General features: G+C 43.4%; 1 protein-coding gene across 8 annotated transcripts in view; it reads right to left on the reverse strand.

Moving 5' to 3' along the window:
- EPB41 (erythrocyte membrane protein band 4.1) overlaps positions 1–14336 on the reverse strand; it is a 172946-nt gene that overhangs the window by 121773 nt on the left and 36837 nt on the right. For 7 of the 8 annotated variants that reach the window (XM_030219812.1, XM_030219813.1, XM_030219811.1 and 4 more), the window contains exons 2-3: positions 4441–4927; positions 29–247 (exon numbers count right to left, since the gene is read on the reverse strand). In XM_030219812.1, the coding sequence (XP_030075672.1) occupies positions 29–247; positions 4441–4920 (699 nt within the window). In that variant the 5' untranslated portion in view covers positions 4921–4927. Of the gene's footprint in view, positions 1–28; positions 248–4440; positions 4928–12249; positions 12332–14336 lie in introns of those variants that run through there. The other variant, XM_030219814.1, reaches the window with a different exon arrangement.

The following is a 14336-nucleotide window of genomic DNA, read 5'->3' on the forward strand; positions in this document are numbered from 1 at the left end:
TTGGCAAACGGAGGATTCCTGGCCTTACCTCTATTTCACATTCATAGACCGTGTCATCCAGCAGGTTGATCTTGCAGTGCATGATCCTGGATTTCTTGACAGGCTTTTCAGATGTCTTGGGTTCTTTATTAATCTTTGTCTCTCTATTTTCCACTTTTTCTTTGTGTGCCTCTCCTCCTGCTTCCTCCTCTGCCTCCTTACACTCAAGATCAAAGTCCTGGTCGTCCCTTCTGTCCTCTTGAGCGGGCTATAAACAGAATTCATTAATTTTATGCTCATGTAGACCCTAATTCAAAGCCAAAAATATACATATTTATTATTCTGAAGGTCAAATTGGATTCTTACAACAAATTACTTTCCTATGCATTATTTTTGGTTACGTATCCAATAATGTCTCTCTTGTCGTCGTCCTCCTTCTCCTCCACTGCTAACTCCAGGCTTCGCTCCTTTTCTCTCGCGGCACCTTATGCCTGGAATAGACTTCCTGGACCTATACGCGGTCTAGCTCCATCTCTACCTGTTTTCAAATCTATACTGAAAACCCACCTTTTCACTGCTGCTTTTGGCTCCTAGCCACAATTGCCCTCCCCTTGTCCCTTCCTCCCTTCTCACCCATTACTTCCCTCACCCGTAACTGTCTTGTCTGTCTGTATTATTTAGATTGTAAGCTCTTTTGAGCAGGGACTGTTTCTTTGTATCAGGTGTTCAGCGCTGCGTGCGTCTGGTAGCGCTACACAAATGGTAATAATAAATAAATTAGTAACATAGTAACATAGTAGATGACGGCAGAAAAAGACCTGCACGGTCCATCCAGTCTGCCCAACAAGATAACTCATATTTGCTGCTTTTTGTGTATACCCTACTTTGATTTATACCTATGCTCTTCAGGGCACAGACCGTATAAGTCTGCCCCGCACTATCCCCGCCTCCCAACCACCAGCCCCACCTCCCACCCACCGGCTCTGGCACAGGCCCAGACCGTATAAGTCTGCCCAGCACTATCCTCACCTCCCCAGCCCTGCCTCCCAACCCCGGCTCTGGCACAGACCGTACAAGTCTGTCCTGCCTCCCAACCCCGGCTCTGGCACAGACCGTACAAGTCTGTCCAGCACTATCCCCGCCTCCCAACCACCAGTCCCGCTTCCCACCACCAGCTCTGGCACAGACCGTATAAGTCTGCCCAGCCCTATCCCCGCCTCCCAACCTCCAGCCCCCGCTTAAATAAGCAATTTAACACATTTTAAAAAATGCCTTTAGAATACTCATGTACGATGTTAAGTATGCATCCAGTAGGTATATTATTTTCTGGTCAATATTTAAGTAGTGGCATTTACCAGCAAAATTAGACCTGGATATTTAGTGTCCGGCCCTATCCAGTGGTTTCCGGAAGCTACTCAGATACAGCCAGTATTCAGCGCCAGACCCACACAGCTAACCAGACAAACACAGCACTGCTTTTAATGCAGTCTTAAATGTTCTGCATAACTATGAGGGAATCAGCACTGAATATTGCTGATGCCCACACAACTCCAAGCTCTACCCTTTTATCACCCCAAAACTAACCAGAGAGTAATCGCGGCAGTCAAATTAGATATTAACCAGACAGCGCCACTGGGCCAGAAGCCTCTCCTGCCTGATTAAATCAATTTGAATTATAATTGACCCCTTTGTACTTATTATAATAAAACAAACTTCTGGCACTGGAACCAATCAATAGTTTCCACCTCAAAGTCATGCTTTAAATAGTTATGACTGGGAGAGACACACAATCAGTGAGAGGGTAAGAGACTATGATGAGCTGTACATAAAGTCTTTCAGTACAATTTAGGGTATTTACAAGCTTCATAGAGCCAGTATCTGAAGCCATAAAACAGCACACAATGTTCTCTCCTCATCAACGAGCTACGATGTACCCAAGTAGTTCTAGCAGAAGAAACTGAAGGACTGTTATCCATAAAGTAAAAGTTTTGTTTACAGGGCAACGGCAGTGCTCCCACCCTTAGAACCTTATAGAAAACAATCACAAAAGACTTACAGGAAGCACTGGGGAGTCAAAACATATATTTTGGAACATGTAATTGTGTACTGAATATATAATTTAAAAACTCATTTTGATTTAACAAGGGAAAATCTGATTTGCAACCATTTCATTTATGTCATCTATACCCCTGACATCAAATAAAACTGTTAACACAAACAGGAGGCAATTTTCAAATGGACTTCAATGGGTCAATAATGGCTGTTTGCCTGTGGATCAACCAGGGGCGTATCTGAACTTCAACGGTAGGGGGGGCCAGAGCCGAGGAGAGGGGGCACATTTTAGCCCCCCCCCCCCCCGGCGGCACTGACCCCCCCCCCCCCCCCCCCGCTGAAGATGAAGACGACGACGCCACCACTCCCCCGCCGCCCGACTACTTTAAACCCCCCCTCTCGCGGAAGACAGCTCCAACTACTTTAAACCCCCCCCCCCCTCCTCCCGCCGTCGCGCCTCACCTCCCTTTGCTGGCAGGGGCTGGCCCGCCAGCCGAAGTCTCCGTCCTTCCTTCCGTCACTCTGCCGTCATGCCTCACTTCCCTTTGCTGGCGGGGGACCCCAACCCCCGCCAGCTGAAGTCTCCGTCCTTCCTTCGTTTGGGTTTGGTGGTTTCTGACGTCCTGCACGCTGCACGTTGTACGTGCGTGCGTGCAGGACGTCAGAAACCACCAATCTCAAACAAAGGAAGGAAGGACGGAGACTTCGGCTGGCGGGGGTTGGGGTCCCCCGCCAGCAAAGAGAGGTGAGGTGCAACAGCGGAGTGACGGCAGGAGGAGGGGGGTTGAGAGTGTCATTGGTAAGGGGGTCCAGGGGCAAATCTGCGGGGGCCAGGCCCCTGTGGCCCCATAGCAGATACGCCCCTGGATCAACATGAAACAGAGGAACAAAGTCCCTCGTACAAAGCGATATAGCAAATGAAGCAAAGGCGACACTAAACAAGAAAAGGCTAGATGTACAAAACACACAAATTTATTCAAAACACCCAAAGACCCGACACGAATCGTGTTTCGGCCACAACGGCCTGCTTCAGGAGTCTTATAAATGGATGTCTTCTGACACTTTATTCCTCACATCTAGCATGAATGGTAAATAAACCTTCCAAAGTAAACTCCTAACTTCTCAAACAGAATCACTGTCTGTTCACTAGGCATAGGAGCCAACATTTCAAAATGATTGGGGGTGCTGAAATTTTTTTTTTTTTTTTTTTTACAGGTGGTGCATTCCTCCTTCCTCTCCCCCCCTCGCCTCTCCCGTTCCAGGCCCCCCTCCCTCTCCTTCGAGCGCCAGTCCCAACCCGACCTCTTCTCCCACAAAACAGTCCTCTGCCCTCGCCTTCCTGCGTGCCGCCCAGAATTTTAAAACTCATCTTACCTCGGGGTCCCGGCAGCAGCAGTGGAAGGCGAGCAGACTCGGCGCTTCAGCCTTCCCTTCTTTCTCAGCTCTGGTTCCGCCCTCATTTCCTGTTTCCGCAAGGGCGGGACCAGAGTTGAGAGAGAAGGGAAGGCTGAAGCGCCGAGCCTGCTCGCCTTTCACTGCTTCTGCTGCCGGGACCCCGAGGTAAGATGAGTTTTAAATTCTGGGTGGCACGCAGGAAATAAAATCAAACTCTGGAATTCATTGCCGGACAATGTGGTAAAGGCGGTTAGCTTAGCAGAGTTTTTAAAAGGTTTGGACGGCTTCCTAAAGGAAAAGTCCATAGACCATTATTAAATTGGACTTGCGGAAAAATCCACTATTTCTGGGATAAGCAGCATAAAATGTTTTGTACTTTTTGGGGATCTTGCCAGGTATTTGTGACCTGGATTGGCCACTCTTGGAAACAGGATGCTGGGCTTGATGGACCTTTGGTCTGTCCCACTATGGCAATACTTATGTACTTATGGAGAATGAATTAAATCCAAGTGGCCAGAGGCAGAAAAATGGAAGAAAACTGAACTGGGCCCTTCGTTCATAAATATCTGGGAATTTTTACCCTTAATTTAAAAACCCTCTCTCAACTCACCTAGACCAGTTATCACAGCGAGAGTCCCTGGCTACGGGCCATGCATCAGAGCTCCTTCCAGAACCTTGCAATCATTGGCCATAAACCCATCCCCTAAGCGTCTCCACTGCATAACATCTGGAACTACCTTCTCCTTGGGGGTGTAACATTGCCTCTGCAGATTCCTTAGCCCTGAATGGCACAGGGAACAGAAAACCCGACTCGGGAACTGAAGCCGGACCCTCCACATGACAATATGCAGCACTGCCAATGAGCCCTAGAACTTAATGAGAACTAGAAATATTAAACTATTGCTCATGTTTGATCTACTCTTATTGAACACCGCCTTGAGAGAATTTCTTCAAAAAGGTGGTAAATAAATCTTAATTAATTAACTGTGCACAAACCAATTTAGTATTTCTTACCTGCGTTTCTGTGCTGCTCAGTGAGTGAAGATCTAAAGACGGGTCAGTTCGGAGTTCAGGTTCAGGAGCTGCAATTGGAGCCTTCAGGAAAACCTCTTCTTCCTCAAGACTGTCCCCCAAATCTTTTTCTTCTTTGTTTTCAGGATCTGCCTCTTTTTTCCCCTTTGTTGCCTGACTTTCTTTGCTTTCTTCCTCTGAGACCTGAGATTTGGGCCTCTTAAGAAAAGAGGAAAAGAGACGGGATATGCCCCTGCTTTCCGAATTGTGCTCCCTGCTCTTGTTCTGGTCGCTGTGGGTGGGGGTGTCACCATTGGCCGAGTTGCCTGAAGATTCTTTCTGCTTCTGGGTAGAGTGCACCTGCTCAGAGACCCCTTCACTGTGAGTTCTGTGCTTTCCTGCCTCGGCGACCACCTCCTCTTCTATCTCCTGTTTCTGCTGAGAATTATTGGCCTCAGCCACTAGGCTCTTCTCTGTTGTCATGACGTTTCTGTAATATAGATTTAGAACAAAAACAAGAGGAGATACTTTTATCTAAGAGCTTCTCGGTCAATTACCACAAGTTCAAAAGGACTGCTGAAATTACCACAGATTGCCAAGCATAACACAGTTAAGGCCCTGTTTACTAAGGTGCGCTAGCATTTTTAGCGTGTGCTAAAATTCAGCACGTACTAAAGCTAGAGACACCAATATGGGTGTCTCTAGCTTTAGCAGGCGCTAATTTTTTTAGAGTGCACTAAAAACGCTAGCGTGCCTACAACGTGGCTTAGTAAACAGGGCCCTAATTCTGGACTCCTTTACAATTGTGAACATTTTTTTTTTTGGGGGGGGGGGGGGGCTGTTCAATAAAGTTTTCCCACAAGTAAAGTTGTTTTTATGCATGGAAAAGCCTTTTATTAAAAAAAAAAAAACTACATATGTTTACACGTGTATACATACGCATACCTCAAGATCACCCACATATATCACCACGCACAAGTTTTCCAAGGGGCATAATTTTATCATAGTGGAGGCAGAGTTGCAATGTATCTACTTATTTTTTGTAAAATCAAATCTATTAAGTTCTCTGTTTCATTTCTATTTATCACTTCTAAACACTAACCCCCCCTCCCCCTTTACAAAGCCACGCTAGCGGCTGCCAGTGCAGTAATGCTGACACAGGCCAAAGTGAACGTGCTGTGCTGGCATTGCTGCACGGCTTTGTAAAAATGTGTGGGGGGGGGGGGGGGGGGGGGCTAAGAAATCTATAATATTCCAAAAGACCAGTGTAATGTGCCACCTAATGTCCATTGCATCGATAGTCTTTGGAGAGGAAGTCTGTTTGTCTGGCCTTAAGGCTGAAGGGTTCCACACACCCGATATTCTCGCATCAGTTCTCAAAGATATTCAAACAGTTTGCCATCAGATGAAAAATGGTTGAAACAACAACAAGACAATGATTCCAACTTTGTGAAAGCCTTCTTTGTAACTGGACAGTATGACGACAATAACGAGAATGAAAGTGAATATGCAAGTAATGAATTTGATAGCACTACTTCTAATGCAGACAATAATGACAATGATAATAAGAGTATTTTTCTGCTATACAGAAGTCAAGTATTTTATAGATTCCCTCGATCAAAAAATCAGAAGACATCAATAATACTGCAACCTGGCCTGATAAGAAGGAACGTTTCAGTCACACTTAACAATCCACTTCCTGCTAGTGCAACTGTTGAATACCTTTTTAGCTGTGCTGGATTAATGATTCACAAAAGCACTCACATGAATGAGACATTTTGAAAAATTTAATTTTACTAAAAGCAAAGTAGATTTAATTGTAGAGCAATAAAGTTGTTGGGATAAAAACGTTAACAATTCATTGTAGTTGTGATACTTTAACTTTTTTACTTTCACTTGTTTTTAATGTGTTTTTCACTGTACTTTTTACTTAAGTATTAACATACACATTTATTTTTACTTAGTCATTTGTTTATATCCAGGAAGGGGAAATTTGTATTGGATTGGCATCCCAATAATTTTGAAAATGTTGGCACCTGAGTGGGGAACCTGGGGCAATGAAATAAAATTCAGTATTCTTTAGTAAAAGGCCCAGAGGCAGCCCCCAATGTCTCTGGGGGGGCGGGGTCCCCTGTGACTCTGCCTCTCTACCCAGGTTCAGGGCAGAAAGGGGAAGATGGACTTGGGGGGGGGGGGGGGGAGAAGACCTGCTTGCTTGAAAGACAGGGCATTTCTCAATCAATAAGAGACAATGCATTTGGAAATGCTCACAACCTTGAGAATACACCCCAATGAAGTTTGAAGATGGGCTGGTGCAGCTGGATGTCATCAACATACATTACAAAGCAGATCAGTAGAAGTTGAACATAAATATAAATTTATTACATGAAAACCAGATATTCAAAACAGCCCGACACAGGCCGTGAGGATTTTTGAATCTATGTTATGAACGCTCGACGTGTAATTTTTAAATATATATTTATATATATGCAATCTAAGCTCAAATATTTTTTGTTCACTGTTCTTTGAGTATATAATTTCATTGAGCATATATAGACACATTTTTAAATTTTAGTTATGAGTGTAGGAAATGTCACTCTATTTTTTTTTTAATAATACATGTATTTATATACAGTTTTATATTTGTTGTCATTATAAAGGTTTTTAAATGTTATGTCATTTGTCTTGTAGCCCCTGACGCAGCCCCTTTGGGCGAAACACGCCCTGTGTCGGGGCTGTTTTGAATATCTGGTTTTCATTTAATAAATTTATATTTATGTTCAACTTCTACTGATCTGCTTTGTTATTTTCCATCATGGAGCCTGCAGATCGTCTGCCCTGCTGTTTTCTTGGACCAACATACATTAGTCAGCAGTGTTATGGTAACATAGTAGATGACGGCAGAAAAAGACCTGCACGGTCCATCCAGTCTGCCCAACAAGATAACTCATATCCCACATGGGATGATATCTGGTGGCTCTCCTTCAGCTCATTTGAATCCAAAGTGGCTCCCCGCTTAAAAATTAATGAAGACCACTGTTATAAGTTTGAGATGCACAGCATTAGAGCTTCAACAGTGAGCACTTAAATTTGTCGGCTTAGATTCCATGGTCGCATGGAATTCAAATGAGCTCAGCATAGCCAATTTGCATAGAAAGAGATAAATTTCTCAAACTATAAACGCTTAAATTTTTCTTCTGGAATTTTTCTTCAGGATGGAGAAGTGGCCTAGTGGTTAGGGTGGTGGACTTTGGTCCTGGGGAACTGAGGAACTGAGTTCGATTCCCACTTCAGGCACAGGCAGCTCCTTGTGACTCTGGGCAAGTCACTTAACCCTCCATTGCCCCATGTAAGCCGCATTGAGCCTGCCATGAGTGGGAAAGCGCAGGGTACAAATGTAACAAAAATAAAATAGATACTACTGGAGATTCTACATGGAATGTTGCTACTATTGGAGATTCTACATGGAATGTTGCTATTCCACTAGCAACATTCCATGTAGAAGGCTGCGCAGGCTTCTGTTTCTGCGAGTCTGACGTCCTGCACGTACGTGCAGGACGTCAGACTCACAGAAGCAGAAGCCTGCGCGGCCACATTGGTGATCTGCAAGGGCTGACTTCTAGTGGAATAGCAACATTCCAAGTAGAATCTCAAATAGTAGCAACAGTGGAGGAGTGGCCTAGTGGTTAGGGTGGTGGACTCTGGTCCTGGGGAACCGAGGAACTGAGTTCGATTCCCACTTCAGGCACAGGCAGCTCCTCTTGTGACTCTGGGCAAGTCACTTAACCCTCCATTGCCCCATGTAAGCCGCATTGAGCCTGCCATGAGTGGGAAAGCGCAGGGTACAAATGTAACAAAAATAAAATAGATACTATTGGAGATTCTACATGGAATGTTGCTACTATTGGAGATTCTACATGGAATGTTGCTATTCCACTAGACTCACAGAAGCAGAAGCCTGCGCGGCCACATTGGTGATCTGCAAGGGCCGACTTCTACATGGAATGTTGCGCTAGTGGAATAGCAACATTCCATGTAGAATCTCAAATAGTAGCAACAGTGGAGGAGTGGCCTAGTGGTTAGGGTGGTGGACTTTGGTCCTGGGCAACTGAGTTCGATTCCCAGTTCAGGCAGCTCCTTGTAACTCTGGGCAAGTCACTTAACCCTCCATTGCCCCAGGTACAAATAAGTACCTGTATACAATATGTAAGCCGCATTGAGCCTGCCATGAATGGGAAAGCGCGGGGTACAAATGTAACAAAAAAAAAAAATGCCACTGTGAAAATGGTGTTCCCAATGATTCTGTTTATCTGCCACTGAATGATCAGTTCTATTGCAACATTGTTGCTAGTATGTTAACACCACCAACATGAACTGAGCTCCCTAACAAGCAAGCAAAAACAAGTCAAGATGACCTGAAAACTAAAAAGAACTGGGAATACGCAAATTATAAATGCCTAATAAATCATGTCAATAGCTGCTCTGTTATCTGAGCAAGTTAACATTAACATTTAGATTTGGGAATCCGGATCAAAGCATACCTGTTTACTTATTGGTCCTTAATCTAAATGCACTCTTATGTTTTCTTACAATAACACACTCTTCCCTTTCCCCCGCATATCAACAAACCCAAGATGTTTTTATGTTCTCTGCACGCTCGTATCTACTGTGGCATCTACATGCCTTCCCCACGGAATTGAATCATCATCATCAGTTTGCAAAGCAACACACTCACAGCTCAGAGTCCGGAAACCTCAAGACAAAACTGCTTTACAGAAGTTAAAGAGACGTGGAGGGGCACAATTGAACGAAAACGTCTAATCTCCATGGGCGTTTATCTCCGAGAACGGGTCCGTGAAGGGGCGGACCGAACCGTATTTTCTCAAAAAAATACACGTCCATGTTTTATTCGACAATTTGTGAGCTGGGCGTTTTTGTTTTTCAGCGATAATGGGAAATGAAAGCGCCCAGCTCAAAAACGAATAAATCCAAGGCATTTGTTCGTGGGAGGGGCCAGGAGTCGTAGTGCACTGGTCCCCCTCACATGCCAGGACACCAACCGGGCACCCCAGGGGGCACTTTTACAAAAAAAAAAAAAAAAAAGGTAAAAGAGCTCCCAGGTGCATAGCACCCTTCCCTTGTGTGTTGAGCCCCCCCAAATCCCCCTAAAAACCCACTGCCCACAAGTCTACACCATTACTATAGCCCTAAGGGGTGAAGGGGGGCACCTACATGTGGGTACAGTGGGTTCAGGGGGGGGTTGGACGACTAAGCATTAAGCAGCACAATTGTAACAGGTAGGGGGGGGATGTGCCTGGGTCCACCTGCCTGAAGTCCACTGCACCCCCTAACAACTGCTCCAGGGACCTGCATACTGCTGCCAGGGAGGTGGGTATGACATTTGAGGGTGAAAATAAAAAGTTGTGAAACATCATTTTTTGTGGTGGGAGGGGGTTAGTGACCACTGGGGGAGTCGGGGGAGGTCATCCCCGATTCCCTCTGGGGGTTATCTGGTCATTTAGGGCACTTTTTGGGGCCTTATTCGTGAAAAAACAGGGTCCAGGAAAAGTGCCCTAAATTCTAGCTACAAACGCATACTTTTTTTCCATTATCGGTGAAAGGCGCCCATCTCTCCTCGGCCGATAACCACGCCCCAGTTCCGCCTTCGCCACGCCTCCAACACACCCCCGTCAACTTTGTACGCTTCCGCGATGGAGTGCAGTTGAAAAAGTCCAAAATCGGCTTTCCATTACACCGATTTATTCGTTTTTGTGAGATAAACGTCTATCTCCCGATTTGGGTCGAAATCTAGGCGTTTTTCTCTTTCAATTATAAGGTGGAAAGAGGGAGACGTATAAAATACTACTGTTACTTCCTCCACCCTTCTCAACAGCATCTACTAACATTTTAAACTGAACCACCAATTTAAAAAAAAAAAAAAAAACATGCACAGCTCGCTCTACCTTAACATTCTAGGCGGGTCCGAATAAAACATAACATATCATCAAAGAACACAGAAAATAATTAAAAAATAAAATAAAATAAAATAAAAAAAATCACAAAAACATACAAAACAGAATATCTACCAATCTGCCACTCTGAGCAAGTTACCCAATACCCGCTTGGAAGCATATTTTGTTAAATGAGCCGTACCTAGTTCTCTAAGCCAATGCTTCTTCTCAACCTAGTCCTCCGTGCACAATCAGCCAGTCAGGTTTCCAGGATGCACGAGATAGATCTGTACACCAAAGAGGTAGCGTATGCAAATCTCTCTTGTGCATATTCTGAAAAGCCGACTGGCTAGGTGTGCCCCGAGAACTGGGTCAAGAGCTCCTGTTTGCGATGATCTGCATAGAACAGCTGGTTATGACAACCATTCCAGATTTATGGCTAGAAAAATAAATTTATAGAAAGGACTGAAGGAATTCCTGCCTAAAAGACCAATGCTTACTCTTGAATTTACTGTACTAAGTACATAAATATTGCCATACTGGGAAAGACCAAAGGTCCATCAAGCCCAGCATCCTGTTTCAACAGTGGCCAATCCAGGTCACAAATACCTGGCAAGATCCCAAAAAAGTACAAAACATTTTATTCTGCTTATCCCAGAAATAGTGGATTTTCCCCAAGTCCATTTAATAATGGTCTATGGACTTTTCCTTTAGGAAGCTGTCCAAACCTTTTTAAACTCCGCTAAGCTAACCGCCTTTACCACATTCTCTGGCAACGAATTCCAGAGTTTAATTACACGTTGAGTGAAGAAAAATTTTCTCAGATTCGTTTTAAATTTACTACACTGTAGCTTCATCGCATGCCCCCTAGTCCTAGTATTTTTAGAAAGCATAAAACAGACGCTTCTACCTGTTCAACTCCACTCATCATAGACACAAATCAACCTTTCATCAGATTGATCAAGCTACAAAACCATCCTTTATCCTCTCATCTTTCAGGACTTGCAGGTATTCTCAGCAATGAAGGTGGGTTTTCAGCTTCAGAGTATACTATCAAACTATTTTTAACCAAATTGTTTCCAGAATGTTTAAATTTAATAGCAGTCATAAAGTTCCTGCAAATATAAACAATGGTGACTTGCACAAAAGAAAATCTGCACCATCTACAAATATGATCAAAATCTCAGGAAAATACCATTTCTAGACTGGGGGGGGGGGGGGGGGGGGAAGGAATAAAATATCCATCATCATATAAAATTTGGTTCAGCCTCTGCTGATGACACTCACTTGAATCAAGTTTGCAATCTCACTACACAGAACAAACAACGAAAGGTTAAAAATGGTAGTCAAAACTGTTGTAAACAAATGAATTTGTCACGTCTTTTTCTGTCGGGACAGCTGTTCAGTGGTAGAGAAGTGTTGCATTAAAAAGAGAGAGAGTGAACTAGTGGTACAAAAAATTTCTAAAAAAAAAACGTAACAAGGAATTGTAAAAAAGCAATACAGAACGATAATAAAGTAAGGCAACCAAATAGGGCTACGTTTCAGCTTAATGCCTGCATCAGGGATATACCTTCAACAAAAAAAACAGAAAGATACAAATACACAAACACACAGACTATAACAAAAGCCCACCTCCTATAATTACCCTAATCACTCCCTTCCTCCTTCTTTCTTCCCTCACTTAATTTCTACACAATACTAAATGTATCTGCTACCCTGTAATGACAATATTTACAAACTATGTAAGCCACATTGAGCCTGCAAATAGGTGGGATAATGTGGGCTACAAATGCAATAAATAAATAAATAAATAAATAAATAAATAAACAAAAGTAGTCTTCAAAGGCAGCAAAGTCACCTTAATGGCCAGGTTCAACGGATCAAGCGCAGACAAGAGACGAGATATGTTCACAATACTGGAATGCACTTTTTCTATTTTTTTTGTAATTAGACATTGTTGCCTCAGCCACAGCTGCCAGTAGAGCTCCGGAAGTTCAGGTTTCCTTCCCGTCATGTACACTGAAGTGCTGCACCCTTCATATTAAAGAGGAACTGATGAATTTATTCTGAATAGTTTGAACTATAGGGGAAGTGAAAAAATTTTTAGCTGAACTTAAAAAATATAGGATTTAATTTGGGGCTTCTTTATTTTTCTTCTTATGATTATACAACATTCCATAGAATGCTTTTAGCATGAAGAACAAAATTGAACACTTCATCAACAATCTGGTGCAAAACAGTAACACAGCAGAAATTTGAATATGGTTCTGTTTATTACGCCAGCGAGAAGTACCATCAGGTGTGTGTGTGTGGGGGGGGGGGGGGGTTAGAAGGGAAGGCAGCCTGGTGGCATTGAACTGCCATGCAGGAGACCTGGATTTGATTGCCCAGGTTGGCGGGGTCTGGGGCCACTGTGAAAGCAGTGTTCACAGCCATCGCATAATGGTGACACTTAGAAGATAATTTTAAAAGGCATTCCCATGTATAGAAAATACTGTGTTTTATATACACAAAACAGATTTTACGAAAAAAAAAAAAAAAAAGGTTTGTATGCACGTTGGAAGGGCAATTAGGAACACCTCCATGAGCAGAATTGGGGGAAAACCCACATGTATGTCAATTAAGTGACAAAATTCATGTCTCCGAAAGAGCAGGTTTGCTCTTACTGCGTGGCCATTTCAGGGGAAGCACTTAATGTCACCCACTGAGGCCACCGGAGGCCGCGTTAGACCTGTAGTAGTTCCAATTTGCAGCACAGCAACCCTTTAGTAAAAGGTCCCTCCAATTTTCTTTTTATCTAGTCTGATTTTGCCCACCAACAAACTATTAAAAAAAATTTTAATTAAAAAAAAAAAACTGAAGATAACGCTGACACAATGTTTACAAACCATAATTTAAACCTTAGGAAATGAATGTTTTCTTTATCAAACATAGCCCTGATAAGTATTCATTCTTTTGTTTCATATGAGAATTTTTCAATAGCATAGGCAGCAAGAAAATGTTATTGTAAAATATATCACAGAAAGGAGAGAAGGAAATAAATGATAGAATATTCTTTCAGCAAGCCCAGAATGTCACAGGGAGCTGTTTTTAGATTCAACATATTGATTTATGGCATATGATGTTTCCTAAAAATAGCTCTAGTCCACTGTACAAGCATTCCTTACAGAAACAGCAGTCTGTATTATTTAGGAATAATCAGCTATGCAAGACAAACAAAACTCTACTGCATTCTCAAATTTTGCAACTATGCACAGTCGTTAGGTCTGAGATACCTTTCAAAAATACTCCCAAGTAACTGTTTGTACAGAAGAGTGGAGGAGTGGAAGAGTGGCCCAGTGGTTAGGGTGGTGGACTTTGGTCCTGAGGAACTGAGTTCGATTCCCACTTCAGGCACAGGCAGCTCCTTGTGACTCTGGGCAAGTCACTTAACCCTCCATTGCCCCATGTAAGCCGCAACGAGCCTGCCATGAGTGGGAAAGTGCAGGGTACAAATATAACAAAAATAAAATAGATACTATTGGAGATTCTACATGGAATGTTGCTACTATTGGAGATTCTACATGGAATGTTGCTATTCCACTAGACTCACAGAAGCAGAAGCCTGCGCGGCCACATTGGTGATCTGCAAGGGCCGACTTCCACATGGAATGTTGCTAGTGGAATAGCAACATTCCACGTAGAATCTCAAATAGTAGCAACAGTGGAGGAGTGGCCTAGTGGTTAGGATGGTGGACTTTGGTCCTGGGGAACTGAGGAACTGAGTTTGATTCCCACTTCAGGCACAGGCAGCTCCTTGTGACTCTGGGCAAGTCACTTAACCCTCCATTGCCCCATGTAAGCCGCATTGAGCCTGCCATGAGTGGGAAAGCGCAGGGTACAAATGTAACAAAAATAAAATAGATACTATTGGAGATTCTACATGGAATGTTGCTACTATTGGAG

The sequence above is a fragment of the Microcaecilia unicolor genome, chromosome 11, assembly GCF_901765095.1.
Source record: "Microcaecilia unicolor chromosome 11, aMicUni1.1, whole genome shotgun sequence".
Classification (NCBI taxonomy): Eukaryota; Metazoa; Chordata; class Amphibia; order Gymnophiona; family Siphonopidae; genus Microcaecilia; species Microcaecilia unicolor.